This window comes from Polypterus senegalus, chromosome 8 (genome assembly GCF_016835505.1).
Source record: "Polypterus senegalus isolate Bchr_013 chromosome 8, ASM1683550v1, whole genome shotgun sequence".
NCBI lineage: Eukaryota > Metazoa > Chordata > Cladistia > Polypteriformes > Polypteridae > Polypterus > Polypterus senegalus.
Window position 1 is genome coordinate 81,427,008 of NC_053161.1, and position 22,129 is coordinate 81,449,136.

The 22,129-nt window shown below is 36.7% G+C and overlaps 1 protein-coding gene across 1 annotated transcript in view; it reads left to right on the forward strand.

Moving 5' to 3' along the window:
- The window catches only part of LOC120534086 (ankyrin repeat and SOCS box protein 13-like), a 51,684-nt gene that overhangs the window by 19,560 nt on the left and 9,995 nt on the right, over window positions 1-22,129 (forward strand). Inside the window, exons 2-4 of the mRNA XM_039761348.1 lie at window positions 1,584-1,771; window positions 8,325-8,475; window positions 13,096-13,230. Coding sequence (XP_039617282.1) covers window positions 1,584-1,771; window positions 8,325-8,475; window positions 13,096-13,230 — 474 coding nt within the window. The remainder of the gene's footprint in view (window positions 1-1,583; window positions 1,772-8,324; window positions 8,476-13,095; window positions 13,231-22,129) is intronic.

Sequence of the window (22,129 nt, forward strand, 5' to 3'; positions counted from 1 at the left end):
GAAGGCCATGGTGTAAAAGGCCACACTGCCAATGTGCATGTGCTACCCTGGATTGCTTCTAGTTGTAATATGACTGTGCAAGATAAGTTTATCAATACAGTTTTATTTCTTGATAAACAGTGAAAGTAGTTATGTAGTGAAGACTAAAAAAGAATGTATTTTTCGTGTGGTGGTTAGTGTTTGTCATGATTAAGTTATGTGTGTTTTTTAACCCTAGTACATTTTCTAAATGTATTACAATGTAATCCACTCAGATTATGTGTTCAAATTATTTTATTATCTCATAGAAAGCAGACCACAATTTTGAGTCATGAAAAATTAAATGAAAGCATACTGATAATTGAGGAGCACTGCCCTTGGCTTAGCCACTGAAAAAGGTTTGTTGAAAATCCAAGGTCATATGCAAACACAGGAGTGTTTCATAGAATTGGTCTTGAGATGACATTCCTTTTAATAACTCCTGTTTTTTCAGAATGTGCTGACTGATTAAAGTAAACAGAAGAAACTGTGCGTTGAAATGAGACCAAGTCTTTCTCTTAAAGCATTTAATACTTTTGCACTTAAAGTAGATTTTTACTAGTGAGAAAGTTAAGGCCTGCAGGTATGTCTTTTCAAAGAAAAAAAAATATAATATGTTACTAGGAACTGCATTCAAACTGAATGTTACTTGAGATGTCCAAAAACATGAGAATCTTCTTATATAATATGCTACCATGGCTGTTTGTTTGTCTGTCCAGGATTTTAAATCAGCTGTAGCTCGCAAGCCGTTTCACCTATTGACTTGAAATTTGGTACACATATACTACGTGACGTCTACTTATAACTTTCGGGGTGATGATTTGTATTACTGTTTTTATTTTTTTTATTTTATTGTAGAATCAACTCTCTGCAGCGCGCAGCAGGGCGGCCATGCGATGCATGCGTATGGGCGCCTTTCTCATTCCCTATCACCTTCGCTAATCATTCTTGAGGAAGATTGAAGACTTAAGTGCCAGCTTAAGTGAAAATTTGAAGAAAACGTACTAAGTAATTGCAACACAAAAACTAACTTAATCAGTTTTAACGTGAAAAGATGCCGACGAAAGAAGAGAAGCAGCGGGCCACTAGGGTGGAGAAAAGAAGAGCTGCTCAGGAAGCAGCAAGCGCATCAACCTCTGAGCAAACGAATGCTAAATAGAGACAGAGAAAGAGATATGAAAACTAGGACTGCTCAAGTCAAGTGTATTCACTGCACGTTATCGTGCAGTATGCCGTTACTGGTGTCTGAATAATATTATTTACACATGAAGTTATTTACTCAATATACATTAAGTTCTTTTGTGGACATTTTTTAAGCATGTTTAAAATAAACAAAAATACTCACTAATCCTAATAATTTGCTTGGAACAGGTAAAAATGTTTCCATCCCAGTAACTCTGTGGTGTTGTTTTCTAATATTGTAACTTAAAATGCTCAGAATGGAACTTATTTTTAAACTTGTTCCATTTCTAATTTCAAATATTTGTTTATCATTTTTGATAATGCATTTATACAGTTCAGAAATCTGTTGTTTAAAATGTATTTTGTTTTCACTTTGAAAACAGGGTTTTGGGTTGATAGGACCGCATTGCATGAAGCGGCAAGCCATGGCCATGTTCTCCAGCTGAAGGAGCTGATTCAAAACGGAGCCTGTGTCAATGTTGTTACTGTCGATTCAATAACCCCCCTTCATGAAGCCAGTCTCCGGGGCCAGACACAATGTGTGAAGTTGTTACTAGCAGCAGGAGCGCAGGTAGGTGTGACATTTTTCTTTGCCTCTATTAAGAGGGAGAGATCTCTGAGGTGCTATCATTTTGGGAAGCCTGTCCCACAATGTACATCTTGCTATCTCTAAATAATGTACAAATAATTCATACATTTTTGATTTCCTGAAGGATAACTTGCTAAGGTTGTAGCAATCTATTTGGCTTACAAAATGAAAGTATGGTTGCTGGATTTGCACATACAGTAATTACTTAACTAACAGAAGTTCCATAGCTCCTGGCTAATAGTCAATGTTCACATTTGTCCAGGTAGGCCTATCTACCATGTTGCGTTTGTGTATATATATATATATATATATAAGGAAGCTTTAATTGTAAGAGCCATCTCTGTACATTTCAAAACATATTGAACTATGTACAGGGTGCACTGTTAAGTTCTGTTTTCTTTATGGATCTGTTATATTCTGAATGTTGATCACTATCAAGATTTAAGATAATGTAAAAAGTGACAATTTTAAAAGATGCTGTGAAAGAAATATAAGTAAATTATATATAGAAGCTTATTAAGATCTGCTAGTTATATTACTTGTATTGGGGACTAGAGGCCTATAGTGTCATTATTGTCATGTGTACAGAGTCAAAGAAATTCTTATTTGAATGCGCAGTAAGGCAAAGTGGGCATTGCCCACTCTCCTAAGCTTTTTAGTGGTGTCCAATGCCCGTTATGAAAGCAGATTTAACTGGGATGTAGAAATCCATATTCATCACCAATCAGCATTCCTGAGAAAATGGCTCAGCTGCAGCTCTTACTGTATCAGGATTAGTCCTGTTCTTCATTTGAATGGTGTAAATCAGTTGAGCTGAAATCTTTACAGAGGCTCCTTCAAATCAGAAAATGCTAAGTGGACACCCAGGTTCAAATAAAGAGATATAATTCAATGAGTGACAACTGTGATAGACAAAATAATGTGCCTATGAGCAGGCACTGATTCTATAACTGGAAGTGACTTTAATCGATTCACCAGATTTACACCTTCTTTCAAAAACTAGTCACTTGCTGTTTTTGAAAGATGTTCTCTTACACGGTGAGAAACCTGCTAGTTCTCCCTGAAACCACAAAGCTTATGAGATACTGCCTTTTTGGAGGAAGCTGAGAACTGACAATCTCTTCTCTTTGTGAATCTGAAAGCTGAGATGCACTCTGCCAAGCCAATCCTTATGCTGGTGATTGAGCCCAGTCTAAAAAGACTGAGAAGCATCTATTATTTCAAGAAAGGAACTTTAACATTTAAGTTTTTGTGATATAAAGAGTAATGCCCCTATGAAATTGCAGAGGACACAACAAGGAGCCTGAGAAAAGCACAGCACAACAGTAACAAAGGACCACATTGCAAAGAAGTGTGTGTTCCAGTGCAAGAAGAATCCTTCTCATGAACTAGCAGCAACAACAACAAACCACCCAATACAGCATCAGCCATCAGCCTTAATATTGTAAAACTGTTTATATGTGCCAAGATAAATTAGACCTCTAAATAGCAAAAAAAAGCCAGCCTCTTCTGTATGTGTCTGTCTAGTTTGTCTTAATTCCTGTCTTCTTTGTCAATATATGTGCAGTTATCATATTTTTATAATCCTTGTGTTTATCAATAAATTGCATTATTCTGTTTCTTAAATAGAGTGTGCTTCAGCTTCCTTAATATAATTCTAACAGCTGGAGACCACCTCCTGCAGAGAAAGAGTAAGGTAAATAAAGTTGGAGCCTTCCCAAATTATTTAATTTAAGGTTAAAGTCACTCACTTTCCTACATTATTTTGCCTTCCCTGGGGAGGGGCAGGTTAAAACCCCTTTGTTCTTTTTTCCTACAGTGCTAATCATCATGTAACACATCACATTCCCTGGTGCTATGATTAGAGAGTATGACAACTATACCCTAAAACCTCTTGTCATCTTTGCTTGAAAAATTTCATAACACATTTGTCCTAAGCCTATAATCTTATAGTAAGTTAATGTCTCTATTGACCTACTGTATGTGATAACAATAAAGTACCAAACTCCTTTACTCAACTGTCATTTTCATGTCTATGAAATTAAACAATTTCCCTGATAACACACCATACTTAACTTTTCTCCTCTTTGCCAGTGCATTTTGGACCTTTTCTTTTCATTGATTTTCACAAAGTTTCTGATCATCCTGAAAGTTTAGAGGTGGTTACAAGCTGAAGCTTCATGGTAGCCAAAATTTTTAAATAACACCTGTCTATCATTGCCATTTGTAGTGGAATTCTCACTGCTTTTCTTCCATTTTAGGGTATTCTGTTTTGGGGATCTGTTGCTGGTTAAAGGCATTTTGCAACAGAACTCTCTTGATAACAACTTCGCACCTTCTCCCACTGTTAGTCTCCTACCATTGCTACTTCCGTCAAAGAATTTCCAGACCCTAACATTTACAGTATATATGTTTTCAGTCCTGTCGGTTCTTGTGTCATTTCTGCAGTCGGTAATCATGGATTCTGTAGCATCTCTTGGTGAAGCAACTTCATTTTGACATAATGCAAATGGACAAACAGTTGAACTCCTTTTTATGCTGCTGACTGGTTTAATGTTTTTCCTCCTTTTAACTGGCCAACTCACAAACCGACTTCTGATGCTCTGTGAACACCAGAAGACCGCTTTCCTCCTCATACTTTAGCCTGCTATTGAGAAGTTACATTTTTCAATAAACGGGGGTACTTTGCTTGAATAAAAGCCAAAAGGCTTTTTTCCTTCATATTCCTTTCTTCTCCTTCTGAGCAGTATTGTATCTGTTTATACTATTTAACAGTGCTCTTTATTTCATTCCAAAAATGATAACAAGAGTATAGTCCTCCCAAGGGGTTTCACTTGTCAGAAAGCCCATATTCACCGTTGGCCCCATACCATATCTTTATGGTGCAGTAACTTGTTCTCAACCTGTGAAGTATAGTATAAAGGCAAATGGGTTGAATAGAATTTAAGCTTATAATTATGTGGATATTCCATGATTTTTCTGTTTTAAGGAATGTATGGTCTTTACACTGTTCTTGCTACGTTATAGTGCTGTTGCTGTATAAATATTGTAATCCCAGCCATCCATTACTGAACCATTTTAATAGCCGTTAAGAGTTGCTGGAGTTTAACTGAACAAAATCAGACTTAGGCAGAAAACAAGGGTGGCAGGACAACTAATCCTCCCACTAATAGTGGAGTAAACCTACGGGTCACACTCACTCACCAGATAATATGCATGTTAGGAAGAACCCCTAAAAAAAATCAGACAAAGAGAAACTTTCTAGGATGAGATGTGAGCTCATGATTCTGCAACTGTGAGGTGTGAGTGCTAACTACTTTACTACCTTGTTAACTGCTTTATAATTCTTGTAACTAGCTTAAAGTTTACCTTTGCTTTGATTTTTATTAAATTATTTAGTGTGGTGTTGTCTGCATAATTTAGAATATTAGATAAAATACAGCTTTTAAAGGCAAGTGGTGTACTGTGCATGGGGGAATTCTAGACATAGGCATTAAAGCCAAATTTTTTATGTTTTTTGTGATGGGTCTTACAGTAATCTTCAGTTTTGTAAACCTTGGCTGCAGTGCAAAGGATTTCAGTTTCTTGTTAAATTCTGTCAGTCTTGAGCTAAGTGTGAAAGAATGTTATAGTTGTATAATATAAAATGTAAAAGTGTTTGTGTGGGAGATCATAAGTTAGTGTTGTCAATGCAACTTTAAAGTAATGTTACCAGAAATTGTCTTGGTTTTTGGATAATTATGAAAATATAATTCTGAAAAGTTTCTTAGAGTAAAAAAATAAAACTTCCAGCAGGTTCCCCTAGACATACAGACATTATGTTGTAAACCTATTTCTATATCAAATATTGAAAAAGGAAAGGTACAATAAGTTGTATAAAAAATATACAGTTAGCCCTAGTCCAAAATAATGAGACTGGTTTTAAAGACACTACTTTGTTAATAGGATTATTTCATGTTGATTTTAATGCAAGAACATGCAAATGAAGGAGTCATTAACTTAAGACTTTCAAAACATAGTAAAATAATATTTAGTTAATTTGAGAATCTGCATCATTTGTAATTTTGCACTAACAGTACATAATGTATTGTTCCCTCACTCCTCAGGCCCTGTGTCTCAGCATTGCTGAGCTTATAGGACCACCAGCAGAGGGTACTATGCTCCAATATAGTGATCGTCCTTGACTTGATCTCTCCCTGTAGACAAAACAGTACTGGGGCAAAGCTTCAAGAAACTCCTAGACAGATAGACAGAAACTTTGAATTGGTGCAATTTCAACTAATAAAATAAAAAACGTATTAACTTTGTCTTTTTAATTTTCTGTGTAACCCTTTTGAATTAAAGGATTCATTTTCCTTTTTCCTAAAGCTTAATACATTGTTACTGATTTAATTTTATTCAACCTGCCCAGGTGTGCAAGCTGGCCACTCTTCCATGGCTTAACTTACTCATGCTATTGCCTGTTGTCTTTTCTGCTCACTTGATTGTTGTGTGTGGTGGGGAAACACATTTGTATTTCCATGCTTTTTAAATCTGGCTATTGCTGATAGAAATGCTCTAGTACTGAATCCCATATGAACTATGAACCAGCTTATATAATTGAGTTATGAAAAAAATGTCTGCAGCAACTAATTCTGCTTTTAAAAAAATATATATATATATTATTTTTAAAAATACTTAATCACTTTATGATTAAAGTTTAAGGGTAATACTTAAATAAACCAAGTGTGTGACGAGCAGTTTTTGTTGTTATCAAAAATATCTACAGTGACAAATTCTGTATTACTGTTCATTATTTATTCCTATTCCCTTTTATTATTATTGGATTTCCTATATGATTAGGAAATGCAACCAATGGTAAAAATAGCTTTTATTTAATAAAACCATATAGGTGTTTTTTGAAATGGCCTATTAATTGCATATTATGCTTTAAAAAACACAGGCTGTGCAAATAGCACTAGTATGAATCAAAGTTGAAGATCACTTTTCTTTGTTGCATAGTGCGGTCCATGTGACTTTCCAATGCTCAGAAGAATATGGCAAAATAAGATAATCTACCAATTTTAAATTGCTGTAATTTGACGTTAATATGTTCAGTACCCATATTTATTAAATGTCTCAGAGTAGGAAAATTGTCTTAAATCTCAGAGTGACACAATTTTGTTTAAGTTAGGAAGCTACTGCCAACATCACCAGGATTCAGGAGAGTTTGTGAGCTGCCCTAACTCGCTTGGAGCTACTATAAGATGAAGTAATTGGCTCACGCTTCCTGTGTAAGACAAAATGTGTTGGAAATGCTAGACAACAATGACTTCATATAAAGATTGATTTGACAGAGAATGGAATAATGTTTGTAACAAATCTACATTATGTGATCTCTTTATTTACACAGAGATGTGTGTTGTCAGCTGAAATGAAAGTTGTGTTATCTGTAAAATGCAGTCTTGCAATAGCAATGATTTGGGTATGTCACAGCCAACTAGTTCTTGAATTTTTCACCAAACATTGAATGCCTTTACAATATGTGAGGTCATTTATACATTTCTGCACAACTAAACGTGAGGTAATCTTAAAATAACTTGCATTCAAGAATATCGGCACCCACATAAAGATCATTGCCCAAAGTGTGGATGAGCACACAGATGTTAATTTCAAGTGATATCACAGCATCAACACACAGGGTGTCATGGATGCAACTTGAAACTCTATTGTAGTAGCGAGCAAATTACCCTGAAGACAAGTTTGGCTGGACTTGTGATTGACACCTCCAATGTCACACATGTACGTTAAGCTTTGCATTCTACGACCCCATGTTACATTTTATTGCCAGTGAAGGTTCAAAAAGGTAGACAGAGACTCCTGGGGCATAAGATAAATAGAGCCTCGGAGATGACAAGGGAGGATCACAGAGAGAGAGGTACACCACAGCATGGAGGAAAATGATTGGGACAATGAAAGAGTAAACATGACTTCAGGAACAGCACCATGGCTAATTTCAGTATAACTGTTACTTTACAAGATGCTTCCCATTGCCATAACAGCGGGGAGGGATTCATCTGAAAGTATGGCTATGGATCATCCATCCATCCATCCATCAATTTTCTAAACATGCTTTATCTTATTATTATTATTATTATCTTTATGGCACAGCAATAGTGTTAGTATCAAAAAACTACAAAATGTCATCATGAGTTACAATTTGTGATTCAGAGTGTTGTGAAGTTGTGACATCATTCATTGTCATATGTGTAACTGTCACTCATAGCTGGGAATAGGTGTATGACGCTACTTAAATACTTCTCTTTCCTGCTCAGAGCTAGGACAAATTCTTATTCTAGTGTAATGTTTAATGCAATTCCTACAAGTAATTCTGGGACTTTGATAAATTCAGGCACAGATCTCCCTGTAAACATTTATACATCGTTGATTCTTTATACAAAATGTTCACCCGATTTCTTGGACTTTAACATCTCTACTATGAAAATGAAGTTGTGTCACTCTCAAAAGATTTTAATACTGATAGTCTATTTTTCAGGTTGATGCAAGGAACATTGATGGTAGCACTCCTCTGTGCGATGCCTGTGCTGCTGGGAGCATAGAATGTGCTAAGGTGCTCTTAGAACATGGGGCCAATGTAAATCCCCCTTTGTTCACTGCTACACCTTTGCACGAAGCCTGCATGAGTGGTAAGTTATTGTCTTAATGAGGAGAATATAAGTGGTTTTTTTTTTTTGTTACTCTCCTCATATTCAAATATGACTTATACTTATTAGAAATGTACTTGCTTCACTTTAAGTGGCTTAATTTCAAACATAACTACTTCTTCTTAAATACCAGAGGGCAAACCCTTATTTGGAAATGTTATATGTTTACATCAACTTGTGTTCCTCTAAGGTGTACGCACTACTTATTTTGCTTCAGTGCTTAAAAGTTTCCAGGATCAAACAAAAAAGAGGGTCAAGAAATGCACTCCATTCTCCATCTGCCCAAAGTTTAAAAAGGCACACTGACATTCCTTCTAGAAATCAATTATTATTTGTGATGTCTGGAAAGCCCATAGGCTATGCTTTAAAGTTTGACATTAACTTCCCCACTTAATTTGTTTTATGCCCAGTCCTTCAGAACTTTTTAAACTTAGAAGTAAGGCTGTCAAATTAGCCAAAAATACTCATATTAAAAATAAGTGCTGTATATATTCAGAAGTATTCAAACATACAGTGCATCCGGAAAAGTATTCACAATGCATCGCTTTTTCCACATTTTGTTATGTTACAGCCTTATTCCAAAATGGATTACGTTCATTTTTTTCCTCAGAATTCTACACACAACCCCCCATAATGACAAGGTGAAAAAGTTTACTTGAGATTTTTGCAAATTTATTAAAAATAAAAACATTGAGAAAGCACATGTACATAAGTATTCACAGCCTTTGTCATGAAGCTCAAAATTGAGCTCAAGTGCATCCTGTTTCCCCTGATCATCCTTGAGATGTTTCTGCAGCTTAATTGGAGTCCACCTGTGGTAAATTCAGTTGATTGGACATGATTTGGAAAGGCACACACCTGTCTATATATAAGGTCCCACAGTTGACAGGTCATGTCAGAGCACAAACCAAGTATGAAGTCAAAGAAATTGTCTGTAGACCTCCAAGACAGGATTGTCTCAAGGCACAAATCTGGGGAAAGTTACAGAAATATTTCTGCTGCTTTGAAGGTCCCAATGAGCACAGTGGCCTCCATCATCCTTAAGTGGAAGAAGTTCAAAACCACCAGGACTCTTCCTAGAGCTGGCCGGCCATCTAAACTGAGTGATCGGGGGAGAAGGACCTTAGTCAAGGAGGTGACCAAGAACCCAATGGTCACTCTATCAGAGCTCCAGAGGTCCTCTGTGGAGAGAGGAGAACCTTCCAGAAGGACAACCATCTCTGCAGCAATCCACCAATCAGGCCTGTATGATAGAGTGGCCAGACGGAAGCCACTCCTTAGTAAAAGGCGCATGGCAGCTCGCCTGGAGTTTGCCAAAAGGTACCTGAAGGACTCTCAGACTATGAGAAACAAAATTCTCTGGTCTGATGAGACAAAGATTGAACTCTTTGGTGTGAATGCCAGGCGTCACCAGGCCAATACCACTCTTACAGTGAAGCATGGTGGTGGCAGCATCATGCTGTGAGGATGTTTTTCAGTGGCAGGAACTGGGAGACTAGTCAGGATAAAGGGAAAGATGACTGTAGCAATGTACAGAGACATCCTGGATGAAAACCTGCTCCAGAGCGCTGCTGACCTCAGACTAGGGCGACCCTAAGCACATAGCCAAGTGGCTTCAGGACAACTCTGTGAATGTCCTTGAGTGGCCCAGCCAAAGTCCAGACTTGAATCCGATTGAACATCTCTGGAGAGATCTTAAAATGGCTGTGCATCGACGCTTCCCATCCAACCTGATGGAGCTTGAGAGGTGCTGCAAAGAGGAATGGGAGAAACTGGCCAGGATAGGTGTGCCAAGCTTGTGGCATCATATTCAAAAAGACTTGAGGCTGTAATTGCTGCCAAAGGTGCATCGACAAAGTATTGAGCAAAGGCTGTGAATGCTTATGTACATGTGATTTCTCAGTTTTTTTTTATTTTGAATAAATTTGCAAAAACCTCAAGTAAACTTTTTTCACGTTGTCATTATGGGGTGTTGTGTGTAGAATTCTGAGGGAAAAAATTAACTTAATCCATTTTTCAATAAGGCTGTAACATAACAAAATGTGGAAAAAGTGATGCACTGTGAATACTTTCCAGATGCACTGTAGGTTAAATAATCTAATAATGCTACATATACATTTGTACTGTGTGTGAAAAGAGTTGGTAAAAGTTCCACTGAGCTTTCAAATGAATATGACATTTGAAAATACAGACTTTCACAAACACTATTTTCTGTGTGCACAAAATGACACAATCAAAAATAAAATTAAATTGGGTATAGCTTGGACTGCCTTCTTGTAATGCATATGAAAAAAACAGGTTGATCAAACATGTTAAATGCAGTCATTAATCTATTCTTCTTTTTTATAGATATTTAAAAAATGCAGCCAGTGTATAATGGATTAGTTGAGTAGAAGCTGTTTTAATATTGTATCATTGACAGCAGCGGTGACAAGAAGAAATAAGTGGCAAAAATCATAGTGGTTCTTGGGAAACCTTTACACAAATATACAATCTATCAAATTCCCATGCTGGGGTACCATATAAAAGGGACACATCTGTACAGCCATTTCATCTTCAGTCTAGTACCGAGAGCTAGTTATGCAAGTTCAGTTAAGAACAGCAAGGTTCTGTGGGCATGAGCAGAACATTCAATGAATAACATATGGGGATAAACTAAACCTATTCCATTGTCTTTAGTAACCTAAACATCCAGATTTTGCTTGCTGTGGTGAATGTTTACGGTCCTAGCGCAAATCAACAGTTGGCTGGAAATTTCAGGTTTAAAAAGTAGAAGCCAGTCCATTTTACTGATGATAGTTAATCCCTGTTGTCTCTTTTTCATTGCTAGTGTAGCCTATTCTTTGTTTTTTCTTTTCTGATTTTCATCTATTTTTGTTATTTTTCTCAAGAACTACCTTTTTGTGTCTAGTTTTATTTATTTATGTATTTTTTCTTTTAGCTTAGGCTGTGGTGGATTAGATAATGAATACATGGATGGATGGATAGATAGCAAACAATATTTGTTAAAAAAAAATACATTTCTGGTTTGTAGTCATGTTTGAAATTTTTGAGATTATGATTAAAGGATTTAAAAGTATAAAGAGGGCTGCAACAGTTGATCCCAGGTGTTACTTTAAAAGTAATCCTTCAACAAAAACAAAGGGCACAGATATAAGGTAAATTTGGGTGACATTTGAAATTTCACTCGACCATTTTTGGAGAATATAGGTAAATAGGATTGGTGTTTCCTGTTTGCTGAATGGCCTGTACTCCTCTATACTGCTTCAATGTACTGAAATGGTTGGTAAGTCATACTGTATAAAACCACTCAAATACCATAAATGCTGTGTACCAGCAGCTTGTTCATTTGTCATGAACATTTAGGCCTATTCATAAAAGGGTACTATTACTTGAGTATTTTTTTCCATAAATTGGTGAGAACATACTTTATACTATAACGTTCAAGAATTAGGCCTTTGCATGCATATACAGTATAATGTTTAATGTTCTTTAATCACATACTGCAGGTATTTTTTGAAGCTCTGATGTATTAACATTAAACAAAAATTATAAATTGAGGAATTAGTCATTGATTATATTTTAATTTGGCAATAGGGTGTCATTCCAGGGGCTAGTCTTCATTACCATTGACTAATGATGCTTGAGTGATATACAGTATGTATTAACATCTTCTTTATGTTTAATTAACTAGTGATTAATTATATTTTGCATGTTAATTTCATGCCATTCAGTAGAAATTGTTGGAAATTTATCATTAACAATATATCAAAACACAAGAGCTTGGTGTGTGTGTGTATTTTGTCAATTATAGTTTTGTTTTGTTTTCCTGGTTTATTTGTTTCCTCTCAAGTTACCACTGACCTTTTTGGTATATTGTTCTTCTCCCTTTGAGATACAGTATGTTTACCTGGGTTGACTTCTCTTATGTAAGGTTAGGTAATAAAAATTATACTGTTCCTGATGAAGTCCGCTTTTGGCTATTCTGGAAGAAGACTTGGTCAGGACCAGGACTGCAACTATTTCCAGGTAGTTCCAGACAGGACCTGGGCAGGTAAAGTGCAGGTTTCTGGTCCTTTTAATGAAAGTTTAGGGGTTTAGGACTGCAGGGGCACCTGAGCCTGCTAGAGAGAGTCTCAGAGGAAGAACCCAGGAGCCTTCTATGCTAGAAGTACAACATGGGTAATGGTTATGGGCATTAGCCATTTTACCTGGGCTCTTTTGGAGGGCATTACAAAGGTCCATTTGGTGGGAGGAAATGAGGCCATTGTAGTAGACAGAAATAATAGGTGATGAACATGAAGAATATTTCTGTGTTTGACACCTCATGGTGAAAAGTCCTCTTTAATTGGGCCCAGTGGGATGGCCATGATATTTATTTTGTTTATTTATTTTTCACATTTTTAGCTGTTTTGCTTATTTTTTTTAAGACAATATTTTTTAATTATAACTTTGGCCTCATTGTCTCATTTTGGGGTCAAGGCCAACATGGGTTCACATCTGAAGGGCACGTTCATAATGAATAATTCCAAACATGGTTTAAGAACAAAGTATTAATTTCAATTGGTGTATATTTACATTTCATTTTCATTTCTTTTTTAGGTAATGCCGAATGTGTAAGGCTTATGATATTACAAGGTGCAAGACTTGAAGCACATGACTGTCATTTTGGGACCCCCTTGCATGTTGCCTGTGCCAGGGAACACATTGACTGTGTCAAGGTTTTGTTAAATGCAGGTATCTTGCAAAATGATAACTATGTCTGTAGCTTTTCAACTGATGTCCTTTATTTACAAACAATCTGGCTGGAGTAGGCATATTCTATTTTTAATGTTTCCTGTTTCTGAATGACTGCACATTGTGAACATTTGCCTTCTGGGATGAGGCCATTTTCAATATCTTATATATACCAATTCTGAATGGGTTCATTAATTATTTCATGTGGCTTTAAATAATTGGAAGTGTAAAATTAAGTTAAAAAATATGAATTTATTGTGAAGACACATGTTGAATGATCTGGTCATAAAGGACTATATTTTCTTTTATTTTTTGTCTAATGCCCTCCAGGATTTTCCAAAAGAACAGCATACACTACATACCATGGACAGTACTGTAGAAGAGGTTTAATAAATAAATATGTTATTTTCCATATTGGGCGCTGAGGAAACCAATATTAGATTGGCTTAAATGTTCATTCTAAATTGGTTTAGAACAATATTGCACACATGCATTGTACATTTTAAAAAATTAATCACTTTTATTATTAACATTTTACTAAACTCTAACGTGGTGTAAACATTGTAATTTATATAGTATGTTTCGTTTCATGAATGTAAACGAAAAACTTAGTTTGATATATGACACGACGTGATGGCAGAAACCCTCCGAACCTCACAATGACGTGTATTATTTTGTTTAATTTTGGAACGGGTCCTTGATCCAAGGTTACTTTCGGGGCTTTGCTGAGCCCTGAAAAAACCTTCCAAAAGTAATTTTACGAAGTCAGTCCTGAAACTGTGGAGACGTTACTTCTGGGTCTAACTGCAGGTCTACAACTGCAGTGAGGTATGGTGCTGTGGCTCAGCAAGTGGATATTATTGTGTACAGCAGATGTCCTACTGCTTGTGTTTTATTTCCGGCCTCGGGAGTGGTTAAATCTTTTGGCACAAAGTCCTGTCTCGCGATATTTTTTAGTTTATAATTTAAAAATGGAACAAGAATCTGAAAATCTAACAACATCACATTAAAGTTCAATAATTTCTGAAAAGAATGATACCAAACATATGTATATAGGATTTAAAATAAGCGTGATTTTAAAGCATGACAAAAAAACGTGAAGCACTTCCGTTGAACTTTTAGGCTTAGGATTTTATATATATAGAGTAGATTAGCCACTTGACCTGTCAAAGGCAGGTAATAAAATAAATTTTAAAATATTTGATACCTCTTCTCCTATGTCTACCTTCAGTACCTTTTTCCTGTGTCATTGTGTGTCTGAACCTCTATTGACTAGCTCTCCGTCTTTTGAGCATTTTCCTTTAAAGCCTGCTTCCCAGACTCCATCATTTCAAAGCACTTTGCTCACCTCCTGCCTGTTTTTGCACTTCCTTTCTTTGAAGGCAAGTCCCTGCATGGCTCATACACATTTATTCTTCCACCTGTATCTCGCAGTCACCCTTCTTCTTTTGGTCACGATACCAAAGTCAAATATGACCTATCATACCAAAGTCAAATGGATCAATCAGATTGCTCTGAGGGACCAGACACACACATACACCTTATCATTTTATTATGTAGTACATAATTATTTGTGTCCAGCAGAAGCATCATGTCAAATTTTGGGCCATTTTTGGTGTAGTTAAGTATCATTGTGTTTTTTTCTACTTTAGAAATTCCACTGTGTGATGTACACTTAGTACTTTGTTAATCCCAAGGTGATATTTAGATGCATACAGCAGCAAAAACATAAAAAACAAATATATAGACTTGGAGGACAAATAATACAATCAATCAATAGAGAGATAATTAAGTAATAAATATATGCCGTGCAGAAACAGCAAATGAAAGAATGTAAGTATTTATTCTGGGACATTGGGAGTAAGCACTGAATTGCAGCTGGCAGAAAAGATCCCAAGAGGTGCTTCTTAGCACACAGTGGAGTAATGAGCCTGTGGCTAAAATTGCTTCAAGAGAGTGCCTCCTGGCGGGAATGGAAGGGATTTTCCAGGATGGTTTTTCTACCAACCTGTCTTCCAGAACAGCTTCCAGTGTGTCTAGGGTCAGTGTGTGTACAGGACTGAAATGGAGCAGCCTCTAAGTTGGTTCTGGCATTTTGCATTTGTTGTACTCAAGTTGCTTCGAGACCACATTTGTAAAACAACACACTGTCCACTACAGACTGGTTAAACATCTACAGCAGCTTGCTGCATACATCAAAGGACCTGACTATCTACAGGAAGTACAGTCTGTCTTGGATCTTCTTGTATAGCATCACTGTGTTGTCAGACCAGTCTTATTTGCTATTTATATGAGTCTTCAAGTACTTGTAGCTCTTAACCACTTCCACATCCTCTCCCTGAAGGGTCTTTGGCATGTAGTAAGTCTACAACAAACTTTTGTCTTGTTGATGGTGAGCTGCAGGTGGTTCTCCACAAGCCTCCTATATCCCAACTCATCTTGATTATTAATGCAGCTTATGATGGAGGAGTCTGAGAATTTATGTACAGAATATGGGATTGTACTGGAAGGTTGAGGGGGAACAGGAAGAGAGATCGGACAGTTCCCTGAGTTGCTCGAGTATTAAACACCACCATTTCTAACACACAGTCTGTTATCCTCACAAACTGCTTTCTTTTGGTTCAGTAGTCCAAACACTTGTTCTCTGGTCCATAAATATGAAATATAGGGCATAGAGTAAACAGATGAAACCTTAGTGTTCAGTAGTGACTAATCAATCAGATGATTCATGTATGCATACCAATATTGTAATGTTTTTGATTAGGAGGGAATTTGCAAAACATACATAGTATTAAACCAAGAATTTTACAAATATATGAAGGTGGAAAAAAGAATTATGTAAACTACTTTTTAGAAGGCAGTGAATAATGTCTCAAACAAAACCTTATTCAACCTTCTTAAACATTTATGCCAAAATATTTCAAGAAATGTTGCAGTATTCATCCAGTCCAATCAAATTTTATTTGGTATTGTACAGTTAACAATTGGCTCTCTTTTGGTTGTGATTTTACAGAATAATCAGATGCAAAATTTATCAGAGTATAGCATCAAACAAAGAAACTATAGTTCATTGTTAGGCTTGCTTAATCCATTGCAGGAAAAGAAAACACCCATTGAGAAAAATGGAGCTGTTTAATTTCATTGGTCTACTGATTTGTAATCACACTGGAACATTGCTCTCTTTGTCCTTGGCAGTTTTCTCATCTGAAGTGGGAATGGTATCTTGATGGTGAGGCGATACTGACTTTGTTACTGAGGATGTTAGTAACATCTGTTCTGATAACTGTGTCAATATGTAACTTTTCAATAATATTAATGGAGCTAGTTGAAAGTGGGATGTTTTAGTAATGAATAACTTTATTTGTTCCAGTAGTCAATATGTAACTTTTTAATAATATTAAAAGAGCTAGTTGAAGTGGGATGTTTTAGTAATGAACTTTATTTACACCAGTATTAAATGAGAATACAATAAAAATAGCGGAGCACATTTCATAAATGTCATCAGTGACAGTCTTTTGAATCAACAAAGAGAGGAAAAGCCTGTTACATTGTAATATTCTGCCATAGGGATACTTTTAGGTTATAAAGCATGATGTGTGGAATAAAAGTCAATGGAGGCCATAATTAAGCAAAAAACATATTTCTGAGGCCTCATCTTTAATACTGTGATATGTTATGGTCTCCATATTACAAAAAATATTAGTCTGATTCTGTGACTGAGAAATATAAGCTACAGTATGAGGAGAGAATGAAGATGTTTAACCTTTTCAGTTTAAGATAAAATAGCTTAAGAAGTGACATGATTGAAGTGTTTAAAATTATGAAGGGAAATAGTACAGTGGATCAAAGATGTCATTTTAAAATTAATCTTTCAGTAAAAACAAAGGGATGCAGATAAAACTTGTTACAGTTAAATTGTGCACAAAAGTTAGAATGTTTTTTGTACACAAAGAACCTAAGGAGCATGGAGCAAATTGTCAAGTATTGTAATGAACACTGGGACTTTTCCAAACATGACTCAATGTTATTTTGTAAAAATTAGATTGATAAGCTATGTTGGAATGAATGGCCTGTTCTCATCAATCTTGATCTTATGTTCAAGTGTGTATATATTATGGAGTATGGTAGTTCTACAGTCCATCCGGAAAGTATTCACAGCGCATCACTTTTTCCACATTTTGTTATGTTACAGCCTTATTCCAAAATGGATTAAATTAATTTTTTTCCTCAGAATTCTACACACAACACCCCATAATGACAACGTGAAAAACGTTTACTTGAGGTTTTTGCAAATTTATTCAAAATTAAAAAACTGAGAAATCACATGTACATGAGTATTCACAGCCTTTGCTCAACACTTTGTCGATGCAGCAATTACAGCCTCAAGTCTTTTTGAATATGATGCCACAAGCTTGGCACACCTATCCTTGGCCAGTTTGGCCCATTCCTCTTTGTAGCACCTCTCAAGCTCCATCAGGTTGGATGGGAAGCGTCAGTGCACAGCCATTTTAAGATCTCTCAAGAGATGTTCAATTGGATTCAAGTCTGGGCTCTGGCTGGCAACTTAAGGACATTCACAGAGTTGCCCTGAAGCCACTCCTTTGATATCTTGGTTCTGTGCTTAGAGTCGTTGTCCTGCTGAAAGATGAACCATCACCCCAGTCTGAGGTCAGCAGCGCTCTGGAGCAGGTTTTCATCCAGGATGTCTCTGTACATTGCTGCAGTCATCTTTCCCTTTATCCTGACTAGTCTCCCAGTTCCTGCCGCTGTAAAACATCCCAACAGCATGATGCTGCCACCACCATGCTTCACTGCAGAGATGGTATTGGCCTGGTGATGAGCGGTGCCTGGTTTCTTCCAAACATGACGCCTGGCATTCACACCAAAGAGTTCAATCTTTGTCACATCAGACCAGAGAATTTTGTTTCTCATGGTCTGAGAGTCCTTCAGGTGCCTTTTGGCAAACTCCAGGCGGGCTGCCATGTGCTTTTTACTAAGGAGTGGCTTCCGTCTGGCCACTCTACCATACAGGCCTGATTGGTGGATTGCTGCAGAGATGGTTGTCCTTCTGGAAGGTTCTCCTCTCTCCACAGAGGACCTCTGGAGCTCTGACAGAGTGACTATCGGGTTCTTGGTCACCTCCCTGACTAAGGCCCTTCTCCCCCAATCGCTCAGTTTAGATGGCCGACCAGCTCTAGGAAGAGTCCTGGTGGTTTCGAACTTCTTCCGCTTACGGATAAAGGAGGCCACTGTGCTCATTGGGACCTTCAAAGCAGCAGAACTTTTTCTGTAACCTTCCCCAGATTTGTGCCTCAAGACAGTCCTGTCTCGGAGGTCTACAGACAATTCCTTTCACTTCATGCTCGGTTTGTGTTCTGACATGAACTGTCAACTGTGGGACCTTATATAGATAGGTGTGTGCCTTTCCAAATCATGTCCAATCAACTGGATTTACCACAGGTGGACTGAATTAAGCTGCAGAAACATCTCAAGGATGATCAGGGGAAACAGGATGTACTGTACCTCAGCTCAGTTTTGAGCTTCATGGCAAAGGCTGTGAATACTTATGTACATGTGCTTTCTCAATGTTTTTATTTTTAATAAATTTGCAAAAACCTCAAGTAAATGTTTTTCACATTGTCATTATGGGGTGTTGTGTGTAGAACTGTGAGGAAAAAAATGAATTTAATCCATTTTGGAATAAGGCTGTAACATAACAAAATGTGGAAAAAGTGATGCTCTGTGAATACTTTCCGGATGCACTGTATATAGGTTTTAAAAGATCTATCTGGACACAATGCACTTCTAATAGGACAGTGAAGCTTGAGAGCAAGTTATATGTGGTCTCTTTGTATCTCATCTGATCTGTAGCTATGTATTGATGTGTGTTACATTGGTAAATAGTGTGAACATGGAAAATAAGGATGTATGTTTGTAATCTTAGTTTATTTGAATAGGAGCATTAACACTATGAGTTTCATCTGAGTCTTCTAGGCATACTGTAGATACAATTACTAATTTAATTAGATGATCACTATCATACGGTTTTACTGTCCTGACCATAGACTTCTTTCCCATATTCATAGCTGACACTTATTATAGTAAGCTTTTCAACAGAAACACCTTTATTATCTAATAACTTTCCAGACATCCTCAGAATATATTGTTGTACATTATACACTATATATACTAGGGGATTCACCCCCTGCTTGCTTCACTCTCCAACCCCTCCAACTTACGCTATGCATAAGCCACTTTGCATCTCTGCCGCTTTCGTTGTGAAGAGGGGTGTTGAACGCACCCCAAGGAGATGCGGTTGCTTCTCCGAAATCCCCTCTTAAACAGTGATACAATGGGAAACAAATTTTTAATTTTTTTAAAATTTTTACCACATATTTGCTTAATCAACTGCTGGCTTGCTGCTGCCGTGATGCGTGATCTGCATCTCGTGCAGTGCTTCAAACATTTAAAAGCCCGTACAGCAGCTGTCCTACTTTTTGTCTTTTATTTCCAGCCCTGGGCATGGTTAAATCTCTTGGCACAAAGTTTTGCCTCACGGGACATGAGTTCTTGATATTTTTTAGTTATTCTGTTTTTAAATTATAAAGAATTTGAAAATCTAACAACATCACATTAAAGTATGATAAATTCTGCAAAGAATGATACCAAACATATATACAGTATAGCAGAATACCCGCGCTTCGCAGTGGAGAAGTAGTGTGTTAAAGAAGGTACGAAAAAGAAAAGGAAAAATTTTTTAAATAACGTAACATGATTGTTAATGTAATTGTTTTGTCACTGTTATGAGTGTCGCTGTGATATATATATATAGCAAAATACCCGCGCCATGGCGATGTCATGTGTTAAAGAAGTTATGAAAAAGAAAAGGAAACATTTTAAATATAATGTAACATGATTGTCAAAGTAATTGTTTTGTGTATTTGGTGGCAGCGTCACAGTTATTTTCGTCTAGCTGCATCAGAAAATGTACCACGACGTCTGACATGCCTCCTTTTTACTGTTTTCTCATAGCTTGGATTGCTGCTGTCATATACACACACACACACACACACACACACACACACACACACACACACATACATACATACATACATACTGTACATATATATATATATATATATACACACATACATATCTTCATATCTACGTATCTATATACATATCTACATATACACATATATATACATACCTATCTACATCATATATACACACACACATACATACACACACACAAATTATATATATATGTATGTGTGTGTGTGTGTGTGTGTGTGTGTATATATATATATAATGTAGATAGGGTGTGTGTGTGTATATATATATATATATATACACATACATACATATATATACACATACATATACTTGTGTGTATGTTTGTATGTGTCTATATGTGTGTGTATAGCTTTGGTCACTGAGTGCAAGGGAAAAATAATAAAATATAGTCTATAAGTTATTAAACAGTAAAACATTAACGTTTCAAGAAGTACAGGTACATTGAGCACTACTGGAGTGGTTGTGGGTAAACTACATTTTAAAGACGTGTAACACAACAGGTAAGTAACTAACAGCAGCTAAAATATATATGGATCATCTCTCGGTAGTAGATCCCTTTTGAAAGGCGCTACACGACGGCTGTGGTATAGAAATTACATTTTCTATGTGAACGTTCAAATTTGTGCCTCTGGTAATGTGCCTTACCGGCATTTAAAGAAAATTAGTTTTGTGTCCTCTGCAGTGTTAAGAGAGAAAGGCTTTGGTTTGGCATAAAAGGAAAAAAGGTGTAAAGAAAGGAAAGTTGCCTTTTTCTTTTATATAGTATAGAGAGATGTGTTCGCTGACGTTATGATCGCCTTTTGGGGACAGTCGCGGTGGGTCTTGTGTAGACTGGTGAGACGTCCCGCCATTAATCGGCTGTGATGGCACTGTCAGTCCTCACTCGTGTGCGTGAATTCATAATCCGAGTTTAGGACCTCATAATCGATACGTGCAAAAGAAAGTGTGAATCGCCTTAATATTATTTTGCCGTGGTGTAGAAAAGGGGTCCTGTGTTTGCACTTGTCTGGGCTATAGCGCAGGGGGAGGATGAAAAAAATTAAAAGTGCTCACTTTGACTTAAAGCAGAAGCGCAGTCAGCGTCTCAAAGGCGGCACAGCTATGCGCGCTGGCTGCTCTTCTTTGCTGGGCAGGAGACCCCTTTTGTACACACGTTCATGATATCAAAAGTCTCTTTGGAGGTAATTCATATATTATATATATAGCAAAATACCCGCCAAGCGGAGAAGTAGTGTGTTAAAGAAGTAATGAAAAGAAAAGGAAACATTTTAATAATAACGTAACATGATTGACATTGTCATGAGTGTTGCTGTCATATATATGCCTGCCTAAATAAGTCACCTCGCTTTGCTCTTACTTTATTTACCGTTCATTTAATCATGGCTAATGGCGGAAAAATTATAAAATGGAAGGAGGATGGCTTTACCAAAACAATTATTGATGGCGAATCGATTATTCATAAAGCTTGAATTGGTGATCTGTTTTTCTGTGTTAACCTCATATTTTTCATACTTCTTCTCAAACTAAGGTGGTGCGAGGGTAAAATGAATCGGGATGCGCTGATCAATGTAATCGGTGTACCAGGAAATCATGCATTGACAAAAGCTCCCTTTGCTTGTAATGCAAAGTGTGATTAAATGCATTATTTTTAAGCGTTATGGAGCACATGCATCGAAGCTTCTCAGCTGTGCTTGTGCTAAGAAAAGGAAAGATTTTAAAAATAACGTAACACGATTGTCAATGTAACCTTTTGTAAGTAGTGCCTGGAGGATTCAGTGTGGAGAAACTCTAGAGAGCGTGTGTATTAACTTGTGGATTTTTC